The sequence below is a fragment of the Pectinophora gossypiella genome, chromosome 12 (genome assembly GCF_024362695.1).
Source record: "Pectinophora gossypiella chromosome 12, ilPecGoss1.1, whole genome shotgun sequence".
NCBI classification, from domain to species: domain Eukaryota; kingdom Metazoa; phylum Arthropoda; class Insecta; order Lepidoptera; family Gelechiidae; genus Pectinophora; species Pectinophora gossypiella.
Genome location: NC_065415.1, coordinates 9637024 through 9662081, shown reverse-complemented (window position 1 = coordinate 9662081; position 25058 = coordinate 9637024). Strand labels below are relative to the sequence as shown.

The following is a 25058-nucleotide window of genomic DNA, read 5'->3' as shown; positions in this document are numbered from 1 at the left end:
CTTAGGTTTCATCATCATCACCTTTCATCATTTCATTAATCATCAAGAAAAAAAATACGTAAGACATGGCTGTATGGGCATAGTTCCCTTTGCCTTACCCTTCGGGGAAAACCAAAACAAAAAAAAAAAAAACACTTATCATGGTGTGACAACCTGGTGTGACCACGAGTCCGGAGGGAATTTCTGATCGATTTTCTTTATTTCTTCTAAAAAGATACAGTAAGCAAAAAATAAGTATTTTGAGAAATAAGTATAGACTATAACTACTATACTGTATACAACCACTATACAACTCTATTTTATTAACAGTTGACAGATGTTGATCGATTTTGATTATTTTGTCAAATAAAAATAACAAATTCTTGCATTTTCTGGATTGCCCAAAGGGGCCAACAATATTATATTAGTTTTGTGTGTTGTGAAGTTTTTAGTATTATTAAAATTTAAGAATGGCTCATAAAGAGGAGGATGATACATTTCAAGAAGACGACGTCTATATTAACGCAGAAGATGGGATGCCCAATATACATCCAAACATTGCGAACTTGGAACAAGAAAGTGATTCTCAAGATGAAGGGAATGAGTTCGACGATATACCGAAATCTGTGATCGTCACCAATATTCATAGTGACGTTTTCGCTGATGAGAAGTTAAAAAAGGATCTAGAGGACCTGTTCCGTACATTTTCAGATAACATTACGTTTCAGTGGCTTCGTAGTTTTAGACGGTTGCGTGTGAATTACGATAGCCCCCTGGCGGCGGCGAACGCTCGCGTTCAGCTTCACCAGTATCAGTTTCATAATTCGAGTATTAATTGTTATTTCGCGCAACCGGTGACGCCCGTGTCGCTCAAGAATTTGATGCCGCCCAAGCCGGTGAAGCAGTTTTTGATCTCGCCGCCGTCCAGCCCACCGGTAGGCTGGGAGCCGCGCGAGGAGAACGAGCCGCTGGTGAACCACGACTTGCTGGCAGCGTTGGCCAGCCTCACGCCCGGCGAGAGCCACGAGCTGCACGCGCCGACGCCCACGCAGCCTGCCATCGTCGTGCACACGGCTCTGGCGCCCGATGCCGCCGCGCCACGCGCCGCCCTCAAAACCATCCCTCAGACTCGCTGTCCGGATTATTGATATGCCTTTACAATGAAGCTAGTGAATTTATTAAGTAGAGTAGAAATATAAAATGCTTTTTCATTCACAAGTCAATTTTGATGACCTGTGATGCCAAAAACATTGCATTACCGAAGTGTAGTAAGCTGAAACCAAAATCCCAGATAAGTGTTCGGCAGTAGAATTTCACTACTAATGATAAGCTGATAGGAAGTTTGCTTAGTTGTCTTTATTTCGATCAATATGAAGTTAAATTGGTGCTATTTTTTAAAGGAGATGAATGTGTCTTATGTTAATGCATCATTTGTATACCTATGAATTAACAAAAACTTTATTTATTTTATTTCTAATTTATAGTAACTATATTTTGATTTTTGCCCAACATTTGAAATTATAGGTAAAAGAAATGAGTGGACAATAGTTTACATATCAGACAAGCTAGTCTCTTATAAGATTGACACAACCCCATATTATAGTTTATGAGATTGCTCAAAGATACTTAATTCCAGAAAGGTGGTAATTTTATCACATTCTCTGTGACATAACAAGTTATGTATTATTGATTCAATTCATGAACAGATAATTATGTTTAATGTAGTTACCTTTTTACATATGTGACAAATATAACAGAGCTTGCCCACTATAAGCAACCTTTAAGTTTTGTATCATACTTCAGATATAATACTATGTCTTTAATTTTTACTTCATGTATTATTGCAGCATTGTTTTGTTTTTGCTATAAAATTTTTCATGCCATATCAAAATTATATGAGACAGTGAATGTGTTAGGTACAAACTATATGTCCTCTGTCAAATAAATTACTTAAGTATTTAAATATTTAGTTCATAGCACACATTATAATTTTCAAATTAAGTAAATTAAATTTTGATAAGATAGGAACCTGCATAGAAAAAGTTGTGATACTATAAAAATGTGAGAGTCACTAATATTGTTATGGACATGTAAATAATAAATTATTTTTGCAAAGAGCAACTAAGTAGAAGATATATATATAATTACGAAAATGGAATAGTTTTCCAAATTCTCACATTTGAACAAAGTTGCTTTGAAGTTCTAAGTCTTGAATTCTTGGCTGCTAATTTAATTGGTTGAGTAAAGTGCATTATTAGATAAAAATTTCACAAACATTTATTCATTATTTCTCTATGAAAAATATACCTGTTTAGATTTTAAATAACAATTTCTGTCTGTTATATTATAGCTAAAAATAAAAATAATAAATGAATAAATTTTTGTGGAATTTATGTATAGGAAAAGGCGAATGAAATCATTCTTTCTATTCGGCCTAAACTTGGTCTTGCTTGCTCAATGCATTGAAGCATTTAGAAGTGCATAGGTAAATGAAGTAGAATTGCAAAAAAAAATATTATAGTTATTCAAAACATTCTAAAGTATAATATTTATTTCGCAGTTTCAATTACCTACTTAGTTTTTAATACTTTTGTATATGTATATTAAGGATTAAATTTCGGTTTACGTCTTTGTATAAGTTGAACAACTTCTAACTTCTACCACACTGTTGCTATTTCACTGACAAGTACCTACTCCAGAGAACCAAAAGAAAACTAGAACTTGTTCATAAATTTAATGTAGTTTTTATATAAATTTACATATTATAGGTACCTATTTAAACCAAATTATATCTTATAGCCTTCAAACCTCATATGTAAAATTTTAGAGAAGTGCTATTCCAATTGAGGCACAGGGTTACGATTCTACTGATTATTTCTGGAACATTTACGACATGTAATAAATACGGTATAAACAGGATTTTCCAACTGATCTGTCTGTTACATTCTTGTACTTATCAATATAGTTGGATTAGTAATACTCATTAGATAAATTCCATTTTGAATGTTATATCTTTATCTGGATCTTCAATATTGTGTATGTTGCGATATTTCAGATATTATCATATGGATCTCTAAGTGTTGTTCTAATCGTTGGAATTCAATGGTCTTTGTACCCTATCACAGATGTATATTTTGTATCACATCTAATTGCGTTATTTACCCTACCTTCAGTGTTATATTCCTGTCCACTCACTTTAATTTTGGCCACTCGATGTCTTGTATACCAATCAACTATCTTCCAATCCTGGAACCATAGTGTTCTCCTGCATGCGAATGGTCTTTTCTCGTAAATGTGTCATTTAAATTCTTCTATTCGTGTGGGGTGTGAGGCGGATTTCCAACTTTATCAACCCTGGTGTCAGGGTTACTACTAAGCAACCAAAGGCAACGACATAGCTGATGTAACGACTACATAGTAGCCAGGACCGACTGCTTATCGTGCCCTCTGAAGCACGGATAATCTTTTTTTCGGACAGTCGGTTGATCAGCCTGTAATGTCCTAACCAAACTTATTCCTATCTAATGACAATCTTTTTAATTTCTGACCAAAACAGGGTTTCTTACACATGTCGTATTTACTAGTCATGTGTTTCCTCTTTCTTCTTTTTTCCCCTTTTTCTAAATTGACCCTACTTATTATTACTAATCTTAACTAACCAGAGTACCTACCTAACTAATCCCATGTAGAATGCTTGGCTACGTAATTATATAATAATATGTTATCTAATTATCTAGAAACATGTACATACACAATTTGTTAAAACATCGGATGTTCACTGTACGTTCATAATGTTGGTGTATCTTATCTATTGATGTTTTAAATCTCACTGTGATTTAAATTTTTATTGTTTGGTGTAAATATATGGAAATAAATATTGAGTTTTATATCAGAGTTTCTCTTAAATACGTTTCCGAGGAATAGATAGGTACTTACTCTACATTTGTTCGACATTATAGTATAATGAAACGAGATAGGCAGACAAATAATACATTTATTTATTTAATATAAACATTCTGTTTCATAGTATCTCTTACATCAATAATTTAATTACTAATTATATTAATTACTAGTCTTATATCACATGGAAACAATTTCTTGGTAACCCAGGTACTTTTGATATTATTATGTACAGCTACGTTTAACATCACAGGCACTTTTTTACCAAATTATTATATTTTATTTTCTATTTTTAACTATATTTTCAACAGTCATATTTATTTAAATGTACCACAATGGAATCAACCAATAGGAACTCTTAACAATATTTTTCAGCCCTTTTTGCTCATGTCTTCTAAAGGCACCATGACGTCGGCAGTTTTGTCTTCCGCTGCGTAAGTTTTATTATTACCATTCTTCCCTAAACAGCTGGTAAAGCAAGTATCTCCTTTGCCAAACTTTTCACCGTCAGCTAACGACTGTGGCATAGGTTGATTCATGGTTTCAGGCAGGAAGAAACATAGAAACCCAGAAATTAGGGTTACTACTCCAAATATGACGGCAGGGATTTTAGGATTAAAGGAATCTAATAAAGTAATTAACGGAGTCAGAGCACCGGAAAGCCTAGCACACATGGACCCCAGTCCCATTGCTGAGTTACGGACTACTGTGGGGAATAATTCTGCAGAGTAATTGTAGATAATGGCGAATGAACCTGCAATGAACAATTTTCCAGTGATAACGACTGCCGTGGAAAATATGCTCCCCGGTGGCAAGAAGGTAGCGATGATGCACGCGGCACCACCTACCAACATCATAGAGCTGATAAGCGGTCTTCGACCCCAGACATCAAGAAAATATATAACTGCTGCGTAACTAGGAAACTCTACAAAACCCATGATGGCAATAACCAGATAAGGGTTACCTTCCAGTCTACCTGTACTTAAAGTGAGTCCGTAATAAGCTATAGAGTTAGCGAACCAACATAAGCATACGTTCAATGTTTTGTTCCTCAAGTTTGGTGTTTTAAATAAATCTAGAGTACCAGCCGACGATACCGGTTCTTCTGTACCTTTAGTTGCTTCAACCTTGCCTCGAGAGACTAACTGAGCTCTATCTAACGTGTGTTCGGATTTGTTGCATTTTAAAGCCTTTTCAACTATATCCACAGATTCTTTGGCTCTGCCTTGCGCCCACAGCCAGCGAGGTGACTCGTCCATTATCCAAATGTGAGGAATTAACAAAATACTGTGCAATCCATATATCATCTGTAGGTATTGATTATTATCTACTATAGCACCCCATGCTGCAACCAGCATTATTCCCCCAGCAAATGCAGCTTGGAAAGCTACTCCACAAGCAGTTCTCTTACTCGGTCCTACGAGTTCCATAGTCAGCACGAAACCCGTGATATAAGATCCAGCTGATCCAAAAATGCCGTATAAAAATCGAATGACCAAAAAAGTCCAATACTCTGGTATAAAAGCTACAACAACACCTAGAATCAATTGCAGTACTCCTGACCAACAAAATATTGTTTTCCTGCCATATTTGTCTGCCATCCCGCCGAGCACGACCGCGCCCGTGAATACTCCCAGCATGTAAACAGTCTGTGCTATGGCCCCCATCCATCTTTTCTCGCAAACGAGGTCCCACTCCATGGCACGTGACGACGATCTGTACGTCGTGTCGTAAACCCACTTGGAACAAGTGGCTGTTTCATTGCTCTCCGTGAACATTAAACAATTGTGCACCATTCCCGGCGCTACTTCTGGTATGGCCGCTAATATTTCTGAAGCATTCCATGCTGCTATAGACTCGTTGGTGTCCACGCCGTCCACCCAACATCTGTAAATAGAAAAAATACCAGTTAAAACGTTGACCTCTGTTGTTTAAAAATAACACGTTGAAGTGGTTCAGTAGGTGACGTTTAAATCTTATTATTTTAATCGCAAGTTGTTTGTGGCTATCTGCGTTGTTTTAATCGATACATTGTAGGCATTTTGTAGCTAAACATTGGACTCTTACCTTTTGCATATTATCAGGACAAGTAGGTACCTAGGCTAATAAATAAAGATCACATAATATTTTACATAAAATATTTATTAAAAAAATATCGTTCGTTAAATACAAATACTTACAAAGTAGGTATTTATTAGGTATTAATAAGGTATAAGTAGGTAAATGAGGGCAAGTATAAAAAAGGTAATGTATGTAAATGCTTACAAGTCTTACACAGTACTAGCATTATCATAGGCAGTGTGGAAATCAGTCAGTTCAGTTCCTTCAGTGTCAATGAGGGGCCTTCCAGGCTACGTTCCCCAAAAATAAGTAATATACCTAGATTTAACGTTATAACGGCCTATTTTCTCACTACTCGGGTATATACTTATTTTAGTCATAAATACAACGTAATGGCAGAAGCAAATAATATATAAAAATAATTATTGCATAATATTTGGATCACATTGGCCCCGATTCCTGCAGACACCGCCTAATTTTATTTTAAGTTATATCCGTCATTTTCATATCCGTCGAAAAGGAAAGGGACGGATGATTCACAGCTCTTAATTTTAGGAAGAATGAGTAAATGAATGTGTCGGGTTATTGACTGATGTAAAATTTTTAGACGGTTGGTTTAGATTTGTGCTTAAAATTGACGTGTGTTCCATAAATTTTATGCTTGTCGATTACCCGTCCCTTTTCTTTTCGGCGGATAAGAAAATGACAGTGGCTGCAAGTTGTCTTTGATTGCTTGTGGCTCTGCCCACCCCATTAGGGATTACGGGCGTGAGTTTATGTATGTGTGTATGTAAGAAAATGACAGATATAACTTAAAATAAAATTAGATGGTATTTACAGGAATTAGCACCATTATCTATAATATAATTGTGTTGCTACCTTTATTGCTTCTCTTTATTTTGAACAGAATAATAATGGGTGGAAGATGTAATCGTGTCTGGGTGTAATAAAAAAGTCATCATTTATACCCATAAACAAAGATAAAAGCTTCACGTCTGTTATCCATGAAATTAAAAGATTAAACGAAGGAAAATCTTTACAGCGCAATCTATATTGTTTTTGAGGAACGTAGCCTGGAAAGGCCCTCATTTAACTGAATGCATTATATTGAAAACATTATTTTAAAACAAATTCTAAACATATTAAAACATTTTTCTTTGTAAACGTCATAAATAGGTATCATGTATACCTAATCTAGATATACCTTGACAGCATTATTACTAGAAATAACTGCCTGTGAAAGAACAATAGGTTGCAATTAACAAGTCTAACGACGATATTCAAGTGTGTAATTATTACTTATAGTAAGGTGGCTAAATATATAAGTAGTAAGTATCTATAGAGGTACACTTACTTAAGAACTTTATTTCATAATTAGTAGGAGATTATATTTTTCGGTCATGTATAAAGCGTCATTAGATGCAGTTAAGAATTTGCCTATGTATTTGATACATGTAGGTCTTGCCTAACTGTAGCGACTAGTAATTATACTAAGCTGAGAGATATATCAAAATATCCTATGCTAAACAGTCGCCACGACCTAAATAATAAACTAAAACAAATAAGTCTATCGACTAGTAAATATTAATTCTAGTTTCTAATACAAAAGACTTAGGTATTTGAACCTATGCTACGACTGAAGACAATAAGAGTTATTATTGTTAATTGTACTAACAATTTTAATTCCTTAATCTTTGTGAAATAGATTTCGTACACTGGTTTTTAATAGACAGCCTCCATATAAAATAATGCTAATGCTGCTGGGCACAGGACTCCCTGCGTCTATCGAGCAGGGAATATTAAGCATATTCCTCCAATGCCTAATAAGGAGTGTCATAGAAAATATGCTGTATGTAGCCTAGCCACCGTTCTCAAACGTGTTTCCCCTAATATAAGTACATAACATAAGCACAAGACAATATTCCCAATTGGGCTAGTCAGAGGTACATCTATCGCAAGATGAATGTTGAAGATTTCGCGTTTCCCCAAATATACAAGGCTCTATAAAGTGGCTAGTGGCAAACAGGATTCTTACAAGCATGAATTCATTATGTAAATTACATTGACCGTCTTTGAACCCGGGGAAACACATTATTGTACTACATTAGCGTTAGTGGTCAAGAATGTAGTACTCGCACCTCTGCTGTTTGTTAGATTCTTTCATTAGGTACCTGCAAAGGTACACCTAAATATACAAATAAAATTAAAGAAACCAATTGTGAATCTTACGTATTTACTAAGTACCTAAGTATTAAATTAATTATGTAGTACAATATTGTTCACAAATGCATTTGCCACTGTAATTGTATTTACGTAAGTACCTATTAATAAACCGGGTCATACATTCGATAGACACAGGTAAGTATTTAATTTAGGTGGATTATAATTTACAGAAGTTATAAGCGGCCAAATCACAGGGTACAAATGTACATACAATGTTTTCGATAGAGAGCGTTATTGGCAAGTTATGTTTGGTATCAATCACTAGTGGCCATGTTGTAACAGTACGTTCTGGGAATTTTACCTACTCAAAGATTCACTGTCAAAAATATGTCATTTTCGTTTCTAGAACACATATTCTAGAACATTATAGCTATATTAGAAGTCGTAATTATCTCGACAATCTAATTAAATGCGAGAAACAAACGATCTTATAACCAAGCTTACCCATAATTGTTATATTTTCGACGTTACTGTTTCTTCTCAATTCCCTCAAGAGGTACCATGGTTTCAGGTATCTCTACTGAACTATCACTCATTCTTCTACCAGTACAGTTAGTGAAGCAAGTATCTCCGACACCAAATCGCTCACCGTCATCAAGAGATTGTGGCAGATTACGACCGATTGTTTCTGGCAAGAAAAATGTAGAGAACCCAGATAAGATAGCTATGAAACCAAATATGATGGTTGGGATTTTCGGGTTGAGGGTATCGAGTAAACTGATCAAAGGGGTGAGAGCACCAGATACACTGGCGAACATGCTGCCTAAACCCACACCGGAGCTTCTGACCACAGTGGGGAATAGTTCAGCTGAATATTTGTAAATTATCGAATATGAACCAGATATGAATAGCTTTCCAACCATAACTACTCCAGTGGCCGAGTTAGACCCGTGAGGTAGAGCCACTACAACGAGGCAAGCGATCCCGCCGAGTAACATCATCATACTGATCAGCGCACGGTGACCAACTCGGTCCATAAAGTACACAATTATAACGTAACTTGGCAACTCTACAACGCCCATCAAAAACATAATGAAGTACGGATTTCCATTTAATTTTCCCGTGTTAAGAGAAAGGCCATAATACACTACAGAATTAGCGAACCAGCAACCGCAAATAATTAGAGACTTTTTAAGCATATTTGGAGTTTTGAAAAGATCGGAGGTTCCGGCAGAATGCTCGTCGGTGTACTTCGCACAGGTAGCCTTGCAATGAGATACCAGAGCTGGAGTGTCGATTATATCGGTAGATTTATTAATTTTTAATGCCTTTTCTATAACAGCGACAGACTCGCGAGCTCGACCCTGGGCCCAGAGCCACCTCGGGGACTCGTCCATCAACAAACAATGAGGAAGCAGCACCACGGCGTGTAAAGCATAAACAATTTGTAAATAGAATCTGTTATCAATGAGGTATCCCCATGCGGCCAGCAGCATTATTCCGACGGCGAACATGATTTGAAACATGACACCACATATTGTGCGCTTGCTCGGCCCGACTAGTTCCATTGTTAGTACGAATCCGGCGATGTACGACCCGGAACCGAATATGCCGTAGAGGAATCGGACGGCGACAAAAGAGTAGTAGTCAACGGTGAAAGCTACAACGACGCCGAAAAGTAGTTGAAGTATTCCGGACCAGACGAATACAGTCTTTCTTCCGAATTTATCGCAGAGACGTCCAAGTACCAGGGAGCCGATGACTACTCCGAACATGTATGCGGTTTGTGCTGTCGCGCCCATCCACCGGCGACTGCAAACGAAGTCCCACTCGATGCCGCGTGATGACGTAAAATACTGCTCGTTGTAAACCCATGCATGGCAGTCTTCCAATGTTTTATTAACGCCGTACATCTTGCAGGACTCTAGTTTTCCATGATCATTTAAAGGGATAGCCTGCAATACTAATGAAGAATTCCACTGTACACTTTGAGTTGCGTTGTCTAATCCAGGTAGAGCACATCTGAAATACGAAAAATAATGCACGAATCATTAGTATAGTACAAAAAAATGTATCTACTAATATTAGTATTTTTGTAACGTACTAGGTATTATTCGTAAATCATGCTTCAAGATAAATCGTGATCGTGCATATGAAAGAAAACTAACAACAGTTTTCTACTGAAGGTAATCAATAATCATTTAAGTTTAGTATGAGATGGTATGATACCGTAGTGGGCTGTTATTTGCTGAATATTGAGTTACTTTTTACCTTCAGTTGCTTATTGGAAAGCGCAAACGTACTGATTCTCTTATAGGAAATGTTTTAACAGGCGAGTTAGGTATTTAATTCTATTTAGGGATGTATTAATTATGCAAGTGCATAAATTCTGATTTTAAGTTGTTGATTATATATAATTTATGTACCTACCAAACAAAGTATATTGCCAATGAAAATGTAGAAATGGAATATGTTCGTTGCGCCTTGCCCTATATTTTAAATGTCAACGTTTACACGCTCTAGATTATTTGCCAGGGTAGCTACCAAAATGTTGTATTAATTTTAGAAACTTAATTGTTCCTATGTGGATACTTGAACAATAAAAGTTGATAGGAAACATTGTAGTTTCAAAATACTTAATGGAATTATACCAGTACAGACCTCTAGATATAAGTGTATAGTTACTGTAACAAATTTAATTTTCCTTCTTCATCAATTCATACACAGTTATGTCTGTTATATATTTTCAACAACCTAGTAATTAATAATCGTTTAGTATAATATCATAGGTAAGTATTATCATAGGTATCTCTTCTAGAAGTATTTTTAGTAACAAAATGTTTAAATTCGGAATTCAGCCATATAGGTACCTACCTATATTAATTAATTGCACATGCTGTAAAAGTATATTTCCGTGAGCAAAACTTTCAATAAAATGATTATACCTACCTACTAATATAACAGTGTTAGTGAAAGCAGAGTGCAGACCTAAACCAGCGCAGTAATAAATATGGAAATATAATACAAAAGATTGTGGGTACTTACGTTCAATCACCCCAAAGTAGGTAAACACCGATAACACTCCGTTTATAATATAACAAACGTGTACCATCCCGTTGATAATGTCACCCTGAACCCGACAAGCATATTGTACACTCGTTGAAACCTTAAAGCATATTTTTTGTTAGACTGCTTAATCGCTAACCAACTCCCCGTCACTTTTATTATCATTAATCAATTTGAGATGTAATAAGTACACCTCTTCTTAAAAGAAGAAGCCCTGTAAAGGTTTTAAAAATATTACCGCGTGAAAATCTTCTCCATACTCCCTCCGGGAGATTGTGCTCAGTAGGGGCACGTATATACACGCTGTTAGTGACACCGTAACGAAAACTTTGGGGGGTGATTCAAATCATTATTCTGAGTTGATATCAAGTGGAATTTTCCGTCGCAAACGTTCATGAATTTTCCGACAAGTAATTCCACTAGATATCAACTCAAAATCATGTTCTGAATCACCCCCCAAAGTTTTCGTTACGGTGCCACTTACACCCATACGAACCTATATGCACACTTGCAGGTACATGGTGTAAGTGACATCGTAATGAAATATAAGGGGGTCAATTCGGATCGAGATTCTGAGTTGATATTATGTGGAATTTTCCATCGCAAAATTATAGAATTGAAAATAATTAAAAATAACATGAATTTTGCGATGGAAAATTCCACTTGATATTAACTCAGAATCATAAACTGAATCGTCCTCCTCAGTATTCGTTACGATGTCACTAACACCCTGCATAGGCGATTATGCTTGTGTTATTTTTGATAGTAAGTTTAATTATTAATGAAATTGTTTTAAAAAAATAGTACTAATATACAAACAGGGCATTTTCTTTTACTAAATTAATACCATCTCTACATTTGATAAAATGTAGAGTAATTAGAGCAATTTGAATGGCATACAAACTTATACTTACACTGCACTTAAAACCACATGTACCTGCTTTATTGTTATTTATACATATTATGTATTTGAACAAAAACTAGGCAGGTAGGTAAGTAGGTATACAATATAAACGGATTTAAATCCCAGGAACCAATCAATATAATTTTTCTCAAAACAGTTTATAAATATATATAATTTATAATATAATAAGTATATACCATAATAAACATTCTTCCCGTGGCCATTCAATTCATAAACCTTTCGTGCACATGCAATATAAGTACATCTTTTAAACTCGGAATAAGAAAGTCATCATAAGTGAGTTTGATTAGAATTACACTTCCGTTTACAACATTTTTATCTCGTGTTGAAATAATGTTTTCATATTTATTAATGAAATAAATAAAATAATATACCTACTTATATGTATCCCAATAAAACATAATGTAGGCGTGCTTTTATGTATAATTGGTCGTTAATAGGAATTTTGATGCTCGTTAGCCATTGGAAACGGATATAAAATTCGTAAAAAAAACTCCTTATGATACTGGGGCAATATTACTAACACCCGTATTGTAAGATGTTCACTCGAATCTTCCTCGACTCTGTCCTAAGTTGGAGCGACCTCAAGGCCTTCCTCGAACTCAGCTCAAAATCGGTATTCTTAGGGTGGTATTAATAAACTAATCCCAGCTGACACTGCTCTTAAGATCATGCTCAAGTCTCTGTTTTTATATGAGAACTGTCACATTGACATGATGTTAAGGGCAGTGTCGAAGCTGAGATTAGTTTATTAATACCACCCTTAGACAGCGCCTCAACCTGAACTCGAGTACGTTTACTCTAGTATGGCATGACGTCATTATTCTCGTACTATTATGTTGGCAGCTGTAGTGAGTAAAGGACCATGACTGTAACTGTATGAGTCCCCCCCTTCCAACAGGTAATTTATAGTATTTCAACAGTACCTTTAAAAATATTCCCAATTAGGTCTTACTTCAAATTCCATAGGGTTTAGAAATAAAATGAAATAAAGGTTAATTGAAAATCGAAATTGGTTGAAATAATGTTGTACGCGCGGTACCAAAAATCGTAGTTAAAGACCAGAATTCCGGATAAACCCCGCGTATTTGGAGAAAATCGCCATAGAAAAAAAATATTAACTCGCTAAGACGCTTCGAATCAGGTATGTCTGGAATCTTGTTTATGTTGATAGAGAGGGACGTTTTAAGTCATTGTCCTTTCAACTTAAAATACCAAAATGCTCGGTTGAGGCTGAATCGACTGGAGGAAGAGTCTAGTCAAAATCTTAGAATACATGTGTAAGTTTCTTCATGAGTATTTGTTTGTATTATAGTGTGGTGTTGGAAACACACCTGTGATCAGGTACCGCAGCCACAGTCACCAGGGACAACATGTGCATACCAGCCGTCATGGCAGCCAGAATGTGGAGTATGAACTGGAAACATTGGTACCGCCCGAAGTCTCCTGAAACACCAACAAAGTGAGAATTTAGTAAGTATCTATTAGTGATGTAACGAATATTCGCATTCGCATTCGCATTCGCGAATATCCGCAAATTTTTGAATATTCGCATTCGCATTCGCATTCGCAAAATTTATGCGAATACTTAGCGAATGTTTTAGCGAAAGTTCATCTTGAGCTACATTAGAGTGGTGAAAATGTGTCGCTTTCTTTTTACATTTGTTAATGGCTGCAATGATTGATTCTTGTGACTTAAGCCCTTCTTTAACAACAAGTTGGATTTGGTGCGATGAACAATCAATGTTTTTAATGCTCAATAAAGAAATACCTTTTTTCATGTTAGTGCCACCATCTCTTACAATACATAATACGTTTTCTTTGGGAATTCCCCACGATGACAACATAGTTTCTAACTTTGCCGCTATATTTTCTCCTGTATGTCGCCCATCGTTGAATACTTCTGCTTTCATTTTTCGTTCAAAATTATTGGTAATTCCGTGACAAGTGAAACTTATACGAAACGTCAAACCTATCAAACATTTTAAGCGCGCTTTTTTGACATTTTAAAATATTCGCATTCGTATTCGCATTCGCGAATGTTGAAGATAATTATTCGCAATCGCATTCGCATTCGCGAATGTGAAAAATCCAACATTCGTTACATCACTAGTATCTATCTAACTAATAGCGTATATAGTGTGTGTGTGTGTGTGCGTGTGCGTGTGTGTGTGTGTGTGTATAGTGTTTAGTATCTAACTTGTGTCAGACACTAGAGCAAGTAGTGTTTTTCAGTTGATTACAACAATTTTTGAAGCTTTTTGAAACAAACATTTAGGATCATAAAATCGAGCTTCAGTCAATATTTCAATTCAAAAAAACTACCTAACTTTTCACTACTTATTAACACACCATAAAGCACATAAACTCACGAATATATTTCTAATTTGGCTAGTCGGAGGTACATTCAGCTCAAGTTGAATTTAGTTCCTATATTTAATTAATATAGTTTCAAACCCGGACCTATTTTAATATGAGTAAGTAGGTATTTAATCATTTTTTTTATATATATTCACATCACTTGACAAAGACAGTCCGTATTCCGTATATGTGAAGTTATTATTAGTGACTGACTGAAAATAAATTTTCCATCGTGACAATAGCGAGCACATGCTGCGTCGGAGCATGTTATCGCGTCATGTCCCAGCAGAGACGTTTCAGAAATGTTTACCTTATATTTATGAATTAAAAAGCTTCGATTTACTCAATGATGTTCTAAAATAACAATCTTATTTATTTGAGTATCTTCCCTTTATTTACAAACTCAGTCATTACACGCGTATAGCGGTACCTATAGCGGTTTTTATGTTTTTTTAGGCTTAGTTTAGATTCTATTAAGTATATTGATATTAATTACGTCATTATTATGTCATTGTCCCTCATTACAATATGCACCGACAACCTCATTTTATCACCATGTGTGAGATTGGAACTTGGCCTTAAGTGTCCCTAATTATAAACGGTGATACGGCCTATCACGTTGGTCTAACAGAAAGCTCGGTGAGGTGTGGGTACTAAGTTCATCTTGCGATAGACGTACCACTGACTAGCCCAATTGAGATATAGTCGTGAGCTTATGTTTATGTCCCTAATTGTGTATTTTAATAAATTCTGTTTGTCAGAAGTTTTACCAGTAGGATTATGTAGTCGATTTGTTTCTATGTGTCGTTCTGACAAATAAGGAACTGAGAACTGTGCCCAAATGCCCTTTATTATCAAAGGTCTGAGACCAGAAAAATTATTTATAGCTTGATTTAAATGACATATCTACTTAGGTACCTATTCAAGGACATGAAAGACATTCGTTCATAAGATAATACCACAATAGGTACTTAATAAAACAACCGAGATTCCTTTTAAAATTTATTTTGCATGCTTTATTGATTTTAGAACGTTCTCTTATTTACATAATGAGCTAATTTGCATTGGACGATTAAATATGGCGGTGACGTTCATTGACTCGTGACAATCTCGCCAGACTATTACCACATTCTTACGTATCAGAATCTCATCTATCAACTAGATAATATGTATCTTCCTGGTTTGTTGATTTCTTCTATTCAAATTTAACCTAATTACATACTACTAAGATGTGTCTGGGATAAAATTAAACGCCCTACGTAAACAAACCTACATCTAGTGAACGTCATAGTAAACTCGTCAAATTCGTTTACTACCTACACGTGTAAAGCAACAGTCAATTAATAAATCATTATTAACCTCATATCTTTTAAACGAGCACTTCAGTTTTATCTTGTCTGATTCGGCCGGCTTCAAAATTGTGCCGATTTTAATCGAAGTAGGTACCTATGCTATCGCTCTAAACAGCAACCGATAAAGCCGAAATTCTTTATTATTTTCCTATCGACCTTTATCTTTAAATACAAAGCAGCGGCTAAGACGCCTTAAGATAGAGACAATAAAGAATTGATTGTGTTATTCGATAGATAGTGTATTTACTATTCAAAAAGGTGACGTTAACGGTGTGACGTCCGAGCAATTATTTACCAAGAGCAGTCTAAGTACGCGCATAGGCAAAGTAGTACAAATGGAAAGCCATAGAATAATAGTCTGTGTTCCGAGTAAAATAAGGTATGAACGTGATAGTCATGCAATTTATATTGACACAGATGTAGCCGATTATTCCCCGATGGACGATAACGTTGTATTAACGCTCGATATTCGTGCTACTGAAGTTTTACGGTCTTAGAAAGATTTACAATGCACTAGTTTCCACAAGTCAGGATTTTACGCCGTTACGCCGCTAAAATGAATCAAATATGAGTTCAATGATGCGATTTCACAAAATCTAGCCTAGAAGATGATAAAAAAGTTAAGTGAAATCTTTCGCTATCCACGAATTCAAACTTTGTGAAAGCAGAACTTGTGTTAGATTGTATAAGACTAACTTTATCCATTATTTGAAATACCTATTATATATCTTTTTTTTACTTTATATTAAAATGCTAAAGATTAATTTCTATAGTTTACAGGGTGTTAGTGACATCGTAACGAAAACTTTGTGGGATGATTGAGCCCATGATTCTGAGTTAATATTAAATGGACTTTTGCAACGGATAATTCCACTTGATATTAACTCAGAATCATGGTCTGAATCACCCCCCTCAGTATTCGTTACGATGTCACTGACACCTTGTATTGATATTTGTTACCGATCTGCTACACTTACAAAAGAAAAAATAGGTACCTACTTACGGTCAACGGAAACGGGAAAAAATGTGTGGGTAAAATAGGAGCAATGACATATCGCGTCAGTGACGATATGTAAGTCGAGAAGCTTGAAGGTCACCGGTAGACTACTATTACCATCAGCATCGTTTACGCTAATCAACCACTTTGAGAATTTCAAATGCACTTTTACGGCCTCTGTTGTCTGAAGCCATTTTCGGATCAAAGAGACAGAACTTGCGATGCGTTTTGTAGATAGTACCTATTTACACATGAATTCTCCTTCCGGATACAACTCGACGCGTTCTCAGGGTTCGGCTAATAATAAACTAAGACTTTGGGGTCATTGAATTGTGTGTTATTTTTATAACAACCGGATTAAATATAAAAAAAAATAACTCATCCTCTCCAGTTGACTGATTTGATATTAACATTTTGAAACATATACCTAAGTAGCTACGTACTGGTATCTAGTAAAGTGGAAACTGTAAAATGATTCACCAGTGATAATATAATTGACTGTAATACGCATGTCTGTTTTCCTAAATGAAGAGATTGCGCTAGTTCAACTTCCATGCTCTGGCAGTACTCTAAAACAGATAAGACCACTTGCAATTTCACAATATCTTAGATTTATCTTGTAGTACCTGTTAGATACACACCTGGTGCGTAAGTATGTGTGTACTTGATATCATCTTGTTATAAAATCAAAGCGTAGATAGCGTGATACGAGGTGCCACCGTTAGCTAATTGATAGGATTTTGTTATAGCATGCCAATTACTGTGGTAGAGACAACACAGACACGACAAGGCCAGAAGACAAATTACTTATCTCATAAAATGATAATCACCTGTACAGCAGTCAAAAAACATTCTAGCATGCCGTAAAAAATGTCAGAGCCAAAACAAATACGAATACAATGTAGGGAGGAACTAAAAATTAGAATTAAAACCACTAGTGAAGTAATACGTAGAGCACAAACGGATGCCCCAAATTTAATGAATAATAATGTATCAAGACATGAGTGACTTAATCTACAACCTTATTTAATACAGCGGGTAGTCTGCACTGCGAGCATCAACATCTGCACACCGAGCGTGTGCAGCGTCGTCGGCTGCGAGTACATGGAGATGTTCCTCAACTGTACTGCCTAAGGTTTGAACTCGCATGTTGTATTATATTTATAATTTCTTAACCTAACATTATACAATTTATACATCTGTACCTTTTTAAAATAAAAGAGTTCTGGTCATAAGTAGGTGTTAGTTATGAACCACCAATCCTAACTGTACCTTTTATGTTGCCCACAATAATAAGATGCATGACATGGTTCGCGTTGGCGCAGACCCAGTAGAAACAAAATACGACCTCAATACACAAAATTCCACGTATAAATAAACAGCAATAATTGTAATTGTTTCACATGTTGGCCCCATTAAACATTTATAAAAATGATTTTCTTTTCTTGGCTATGTGGAACTTTACCTTGTTAACACTAATAGACATTTTTAATTACTTGTATCCTTTGGGATGACATCAATCTCTTTTAACATTTGTTTTCTAGCGGAAATCTTTTGGTGGTTCTATAAAAACATCTCATTGACGCATCACAATTCAAATGTTTTAATAATGTTAACTGCGTGCAAGGGAAAGTCTCTACAAATAAGAACAAAATCGTTTTTGTTTCTCCGACTCTACCGTTGCGATAATGAGGTTAATGAGGGTTTTACAATCATATTATGCCGACGACAAATATTAAATAATGATAATAATAATACGGATAGAGCAATGATAATATCTTTATTACGATAACGAAAGAAAATAATTAACAATCAACAACAATTTGTACCATTATTACAACGATCATCATTGTTAATTCTTTACAGTCAATTTTCCGGCTGGTTCGAATACCTTTAACCAGACACTGATGTGTGATATACATTTGCGATAAATTTGCGATAAGTGATCGACACGCGCTGAAATTGAGTGGCAATGAAACGATGTTGAAAATGTCAAAATAGTGGGTCCGTAAATGCATCTTGTGCACATGTTGGAATGCAAGGCAAGGATAGAGTCCGGTTTTCTTTCACCTCGGAACTTCAACTATCGAAGCCCATGTCTTATTACAGACAATCGCATTTTAAACCTTGTAGTGAACCTGTTTTGGTTTCTTATTTTTTGTTTGCTTCTTAACTGTACCAGATAGGTGACGAATGAATATCGCGCAACTATATTGCAAAGACACAAGGTCATTATACTAATCCAACTGAAATAATCATACTCAAAAAAATATAATACGATAAGTACGCAACATGACTCGTTATTTCATGTTAACCAATGAAATACAGCTTTCACTTGTTCACAATAGAGTATAAAACTGCATACAAACATTTGACGTACCAATAATTAAAAATTAACCGTGTTGTAAGTTTTTACTTATTACGCTTTAAACGTGAAGACAATCCATTGAAGTGTAAATAGCAACTGCTTTCTTACCTAATTGCATGAAATTACAGAGTCTAGATTTGAATGTTGTTTCACGGTCCGCTTTGGAAGATAAGGATAATGTGTGTGGTAATTACTCATTAGTCTGATGACTGAGTGGGCGAGTTTCAATAGACTGAAACAACGAGGTCACGAAAGACTTCTTTCTGAATGACTATATGACTCGTATCGATCTGACGTTTACAGATTGCCGAATACGTTACCGACTACTAGACACACCTCCCTCATAAAGTCATGACTTACCTACTTAAAACGTTACTACATCTTCTGCACGACTTTTTTATGCTTCATTTACAAACATACCGCAAATATACAACGAATTTGACGTGTAAGTACACTTTGTTTGCAATGTAATAGGCCTCCTACATTTCATAACGGTTTGTCTTATACAGTATCTTGAATCTGTTTGCTCAAGTTTTTATGATAGGAAGATAAATCACGCGTATGAGCAAAGATTATCAATACATTACACTAATGTCACAATAATCATTATCTTAGTAATTATTAGTGTTTTTACGTAACTGTTTGTAGCTACTGTAGACATGAGGGGGAACCGCGCCTTTATCGATCCTTCTTATCAGCTTTTGTCGGATGCCATAAAGCTGTTGCTGTTTATTTGAGCTTCTGGTCAAATTTTGGTGAATCGCTACTACAAAGTGAAGCGAAACGTAAAGCTTGGGTACTTAGTTTATCTTGCAATGCATGTACTTTCGTGAGCTTATGTTATACAAAGATATTACTTTCTATTTGTATATTAAGTAATATGCATTACCTATAGTATTGTATTTGGATTCGGTACCTAATTGATGTTAAAAATTGCCTTATTTCCTTTTGCGGTAGAGCCTAAAATAAAGATTTTTTTGTGTCATGGTTTTGAAAAAGCATAAAACAACGGCCGTAAAAATAAATATTTATTTATTTATTTATTATTACAAGTTCTTATAGCTAATTTACACCACTATCCAAAACAGACCCAAAAGATCGTGTTAACGCGATAAATTGTTTTTAATGCAGTGTTACAGTAGCAAACCAAAAAGACCCCTATTATCCTTAAATAAATGTTCTCTCAAATGGAAATACCTACAACGTAGGACCTTTTGCGCAGTAGACCGACAAATACTGAACTAAATAGGCACTTGTTATACGTAATAAATTAATATTAAAACGGGATTGTCGTGATAAATATTTGTGAAAGCAATGGCGGCTTTCCAAAAACGAAATAACATATTTACTAAAGCAAACCTTGAAAGGTTTCTATCCAATTGGCACTGAGTTTTTACAATGCTGTGAAGTTTACCAACATAAGTATTTACCGCTATTTTGTCATGCAAATATTTTATTTACTTTATTAATACAGGAAAATTTGAAACAATGATTCTGATCTTCGTTGGTAGCGGCACCAATTTACGTATTTTATGAATTTAAATATTTTACTTCGTACGTATAAGCAAGCGAAGTGCAGATTACTTACTTCTATATAGGGAGAATAACGGGCGTAAATTTACGCATACATTAATATACATTTATAAAAAAGCTTTAAAAGTTCGTAGGTACATAGCAATACATTTATAAAAAAACTTTAAATGTTCGTAGATATAAAAATACCTATTTTTTTTCTTGAAAATTCCTACCTGTATTCCTCTGCCCACCTCATTAGGGATTACAGGCGTGAGTTTATGTGTGTACCTATATTGAACGACCTCCGCGATCCAATGGTTGAGCTCAAAGTGAGGAGGTCTGGGTTCGTTTTCGTCTTAGAAAAATACTTTGTGAGATTGTCTCTAATAGTTTTGGCAGGAGCAGCAAAAAACACCTGATTGTCCAAAAAATTACATGATTTCGTGCTTCGGAAAGTACGTGAAGCCCGTGATCCCGGTTTCTGATGTGATTGGTCATCCACCCACACGCGAATAGAAGAAGAAGAATATTGATCTGCAATGTGGTAAAGCAATGCAATGTGGTAGTATGCGGTAGATGTTAGAGTATGTAGGTAGTAGATATTTAATAGTGGATAATTTGTAGAGTCCTGACACTGGAACTCCCAACAGTATAGCGAGAAGAAATATTCACATAGAAACATTACTGAAGGAAGATGTTTCAAGTAAAGCACTTAGCGTGAATATGTTAAGTGTTATTGAAAAAATTACAGCCTTGAGTAAATGTGTTATGTAACAATTAACTAAGTAACTATTCGTACGGACTTTAGTATTACACTGATAATAACATGTGTAACATCATTATACTTGTACGTGTTTTGTCTTAAAGGCCTATTATTACGAGAAATCGCTTTAAATAATTTCATTTCCAGTAAGTGCCTACCTATCTAAATACATTAAGTACCTACCTACATCAAAGAATCGCTCTAAAGGATTTTTGGCTTCAGACATAGAATAAGGAATAATACTAAACGTATAGAACGGCAACTCTGTCTGAGCTAAGTTTACCTCACCCCCCTCGGACATAGTTTAGTATTCAATCGTATGGCGTCAGACGTAACACACACAGATGCGCGTGTACGATAACGGCAATGCGTGGTGTCTGTGTAAAACGAGGTTGTTTGTATGAAGTGTCCGGGGTGTGCTTCAGATAAAGTGAACACGTGGATATACCTCAAGGTCATTGCTCCAAAGAATATTGTATAATAATCATCTACATTTCTTTACTATATTAGTATTGTTATTATCCAAATATGTTCCTATTATCTTTACAGTACACGCCTCAGGTCAAACATACAAACTTTATCTCACTAAAGTTATATAGTTATTTAAACTAGTTTCTAAGTATGAATATCGTGACTTCATTTTTATTATCCTTGTTCTGTTAATCTTAGTTGATAAAGGAAGGTAGAATGGGTATGGGGATTAGGTATAATTTATAACCTGCACTGCAGACTGATATTTGAATGATATTCGTCCATTAACCTACCAATTTGTCTTGTTTTTTTATCGTTAATACATAATGTGATGGATGATGGATGTATTATGGTGGCGGGAAATGTAGGATGTTGCAGGGCATAACGACTGATGAAGTAGGAAAATAAGATGGCAAGTTTCCATGTTACTATTCAAAAATCAAATGCAAATGAAGACGTCCACTTATTTTTCCCAATAATGCCATGTTATTTTCTCGTATGGCGAATGCAACCGGTTCTCGCAATATTTTAACTACAAAACGTGCGGTGAGTGCGTGTGGTGACCGAAAGCTTGAGCTTCAACTCGCGAGATTACATGCACGAGACGATCCGCGACATACCATGTGTTATCGAGTTGCCCACACCACAATCCTAACCAGATGAAATTAAAACCAGACCACTAACTTTATTAGGTACATAATCATAACCAACCTACACACTTATAAGACGACAATAAATGTAAAACTAAAGTATACCGGTCGCTCACAAGAAAATTTTAAATTACCATATGTTTTACAAACTTTGAACTACTTTTTAAGTTTCGTACTTACCGAGCTTCCCCATCATCTCCTCTAGCGCGTGATCCTTGTCCATGATGTGGGTAGATTGTGCTACTCGAAATTTGTTGCAGAAGTTCTGTAAGGATATTCACAAACACCATTGATGGCGGGTTGAGAGGTCGGGAGAGAGCGCGAGGCGCAGGCGTGAGTGCGGGCGCCAGGCGCGGGTGCCGGCGGACGGGCGAATGGCTATCGCCGTGGCACCGACGGCGTGGCGGACGGTTACCGCAATCGCGCGAAAAAAAACGCAGCCTTATCTCCATCGGCCATTCCATACCTGCGATCTCGCTGACCGGTGCCCTCTCTAGCACGCCGCCGCCGCGAGTGTCAATCGTACCGCTGCTGCGCTAACATCCCAGCAGATAACACATTCTTTCAGCAGTAGCGGCGCTTCGCGACAAACTTGTTATCGCGTTCATAAATGGCTACATCGACGCTCCAGATGTCATAACTTATTGGCTATTGATACGTAGACTAATAGTTACATAATATAATGTTATGGGAAATGTGAAAGATAACTACCTTTATGATAAAGTAAGCAATTTAAGTAATTACATGATGAAACTAGTTTGATAGGTATGGATAATTATAAATTGAGTTTTTATTTAATGACTTCCCAAGCGCCTATTTAGGTAACATAGATTTTCAATTATTATTATCTCATACTGGCACCAAAAAAAGGCAATGGCTGAATGATCTTCGGTGTTTGCTATCATGTCGGAAAGCGCCGCCCTATTATTATCACAAAGATGGATGGCAAATTACTTATCTTAACATAGACAAAAAGTATTGTAAACATTTGATAAACTTTGCGGTAACGCGACCGATCCGCACGGCTCTACCACGGACCAAAGTCACGAAGTTCTCGATCGCACCAAGTTTACATAAATAATACAAAATTAATCTTGTCGTGTAACATACGAATGACGCAACGCGTGTCGCGAATATATGCATAACAATTAGAAAAGGACGGTACAATACCGTAAGTGTCTTCAAGGGGATTCGTGATCAAACACCAGCTTGTTACTTTGAGAACATAAAATCTATAGTTTCAACGGATATGTCTTAGTATACATTACGCACGATCAACAAGTGTTATTATTATCAAGTTTATTATTATAATAATGTTTTAAGTTCGATCTCCTATGACGCTAGGCTTATTGTGGAAAAATACAGTAGGTACCAACCTAATAAATATTTTATTGCAGCGACTATTTCGGTGATGACGTGATAATAATTCTCTATGAACACTTATTAATTCGATAATTCTAAATAGTAGGTGTCTTTAGCTTCTCTTGGTATAGGTATATTTAACCAGTACACGATGTTAGAATGCAACCGGTTCCAGGGAATGAACCTGCGCATTATCCTTAACAGCATCACCTGCAGTTTCGAAATTCTTATAAATCAATAATAATATAGAGGTAACAGATCGAACTAGTACTTAGCCCGAACAAATAATAATTTTAGCACATATCTTAACCTTGAAATGACATGACATGATTTCGAAAATCTAGCGAGCTATGCTCCGATCTAGTCAGGTTTTTCCTTACTAATGTTTAGCTTAGAATAATAGTGAGCTCTAATATTGACTTTAAATAAAATGTCCATGTAAGTGACAATCTAATATATTACATAACATTATAGAAATTATAACACAATAGAAGTTGTGATTGAAATTCCAGAATCGGAACGATTTACGAAGATGTTACAACAGATGTGTTGGGTGACATTGGAAATTGGCAATGGCTCGTCACATTAGTCACCACTGTCCTGATGACAAGCAACTTTTTCACACACTTCGAAGACATCTTCCTCCTTCGCTCATCTGACGTCTTCTGCTTACCCTCCCGCTTGTTCACCAATGTTGGCAATATAACGTTGTGCACGTATACACTGGACAACGGCACAAATTTTATCTGCGACGAATGGAACGTCAAACTTCTATGGACAATCTGGTATAACAAATCTGTAGGTATTGTCTGTCCGTTTAGATAATTTATTTGCAAAATACGTGGATGATAATGTTGATTTATTGATACAGTGGCTTATCTTCTGTGACAACAAGATGAAGCTGTCATTAACGGCAGTGGTGTATCGTCTGGCAATGGTATTTGGATTTGTTACTTTTGGTTTGGTGGCCGACAGGTAATTAACATTTAGGTATCCTAAATGCTAACTTATTTTTAGAAAGTGATTACACATCGCTTTATAAATGACACTCTTTTACCTAGATAAATACCTGTGTTTGTTTACAAAACAAGGCGCTTAAATGCCACTGGCGCCTTTACGAAAAAA

General features: G+C 35.8%; 3 protein-coding genes and 1 long non-coding RNA gene across 6 annotated transcripts; 3 read left to right on the top strand and 1 right to left on the bottom strand.

The window, feature by feature from the left end:
* The first annotated feature begins 147 nt into the window (after positions 1–147).
* On the top strand, positions 148–18230 carry LOC126371403 (uncharacterized). The gene is made up of 3 exons (XR_007567034.1): positions 148–219; positions 13410–13567; positions 17840–18230. It is a non-coding gene; the product is annotated as an uncharacterized LOC126371403 (long non-coding RNA).
* On the top strand, positions 164–3866 carry LOC126371337 (protein sarah). The gene has a single exon (XM_050016644.1). The coding sequence runs from the start codon at positions 450–452 to the stop codon at positions 1125–1127; it is 678 nt and encodes a 225-aa protein (XP_049872601.1). The 5' UTR covers positions 164–449; the 3' UTR covers positions 1128–3866.
* LOC126371242 (organic cation transporter protein) lies at positions 3958–23138 on the bottom strand. Of its 3 annotated transcripts, XM_050016519.1 has the most exons (4): positions 23038–23138; positions 22752–22836; positions 13429–13540; positions 3958–5766 (listed from the first exon to the last, which is right to left on the bottom strand). In XM_050016519.1, the coding sequence occupies exons 2-4, from the start codon at positions 22792–22794 to the stop codon at positions 4251–4253; spliced, it is 1671 nt and encodes a 556-aa protein (XP_049872476.1). In that variant the 5' UTR covers positions 22795–22836; positions 23038–23138; the 3' UTR covers positions 3958–4250. The 3 variants fall into 3 exon arrangements, with proteins under 3 accessions (XP_049872476.1, XP_049872475.1, XP_049872477.1); XM_050016518.1 differs by lacking the exon at positions 23038–23138 and having other exon boundaries at positions 22752–22960; XM_050016520.1 differs by lacking the exons at positions 3958–5766; positions 23038–23138 and adding an exon at positions 6808–10125 and having other exon boundaries at positions 22752–22971.
* Positions 23139–23217: 79 nt separating this feature from the next.
* On the top strand, positions 23218–24912 carry LOC126371620 (uncharacterized). Its single transcript, XM_050016936.1, has 3 exons — positions 23218–23294; positions 24446–24731; positions 24805–24912. Exons 1-3 carry the CDS (start codon positions 23287–23289, stop codon positions 24910–24912), a joined length of 402 nt encoding a protein of 133 aa, XP_049872893.1. The 5' UTR covers positions 23218–23286.
* Positions 24913–25058: the final 146 nt, after the last annotated feature.

What these genes read in the sequence shown, in the direction of transcription:
- LOC126371337 (XM_050016644.1), top strand. Translation starts at nt 450, where the DNA reads ATGGCTCATAAAGAGGAGGATGATACATTTCAAGAAGACGACGTCTAT.
- LOC126371242 (XM_050016519.1), bottom strand. Translation starts at nt 22,794, where the DNA reads ATGGACAAGGATCACGCGCTAGAGGAGATGATGGGGAAGCTCG. An exon ending in GGAGATGATGGGGAAGCTCG is followed by an intron (nt 13,541 to 22,751) that starts GTAAGTACGAAA and finishes TTGGTGTTTCAG; the next exon opens with GAGACTTCGGGCGGTACCAA. An exon ending in GCTGCGGTACCTGATCACAG is followed by an intron (nt 5,767 to 13,428) that starts GTGTGTTTCCAA and finishes TTCTATTTACAG; the next exon opens with ATGTTGGGTGGACGGCGTGG.
- LOC126371620 (XM_050016936.1), top strand. An exon ending in CAATCTGGTATAACAAATCT is followed by an intron (nt 24,732 to 24,804) that starts GTAGGTATTGTC and finishes TTATTGATACAG; the next exon opens with TGGCTTATCTTCTGTGACAA.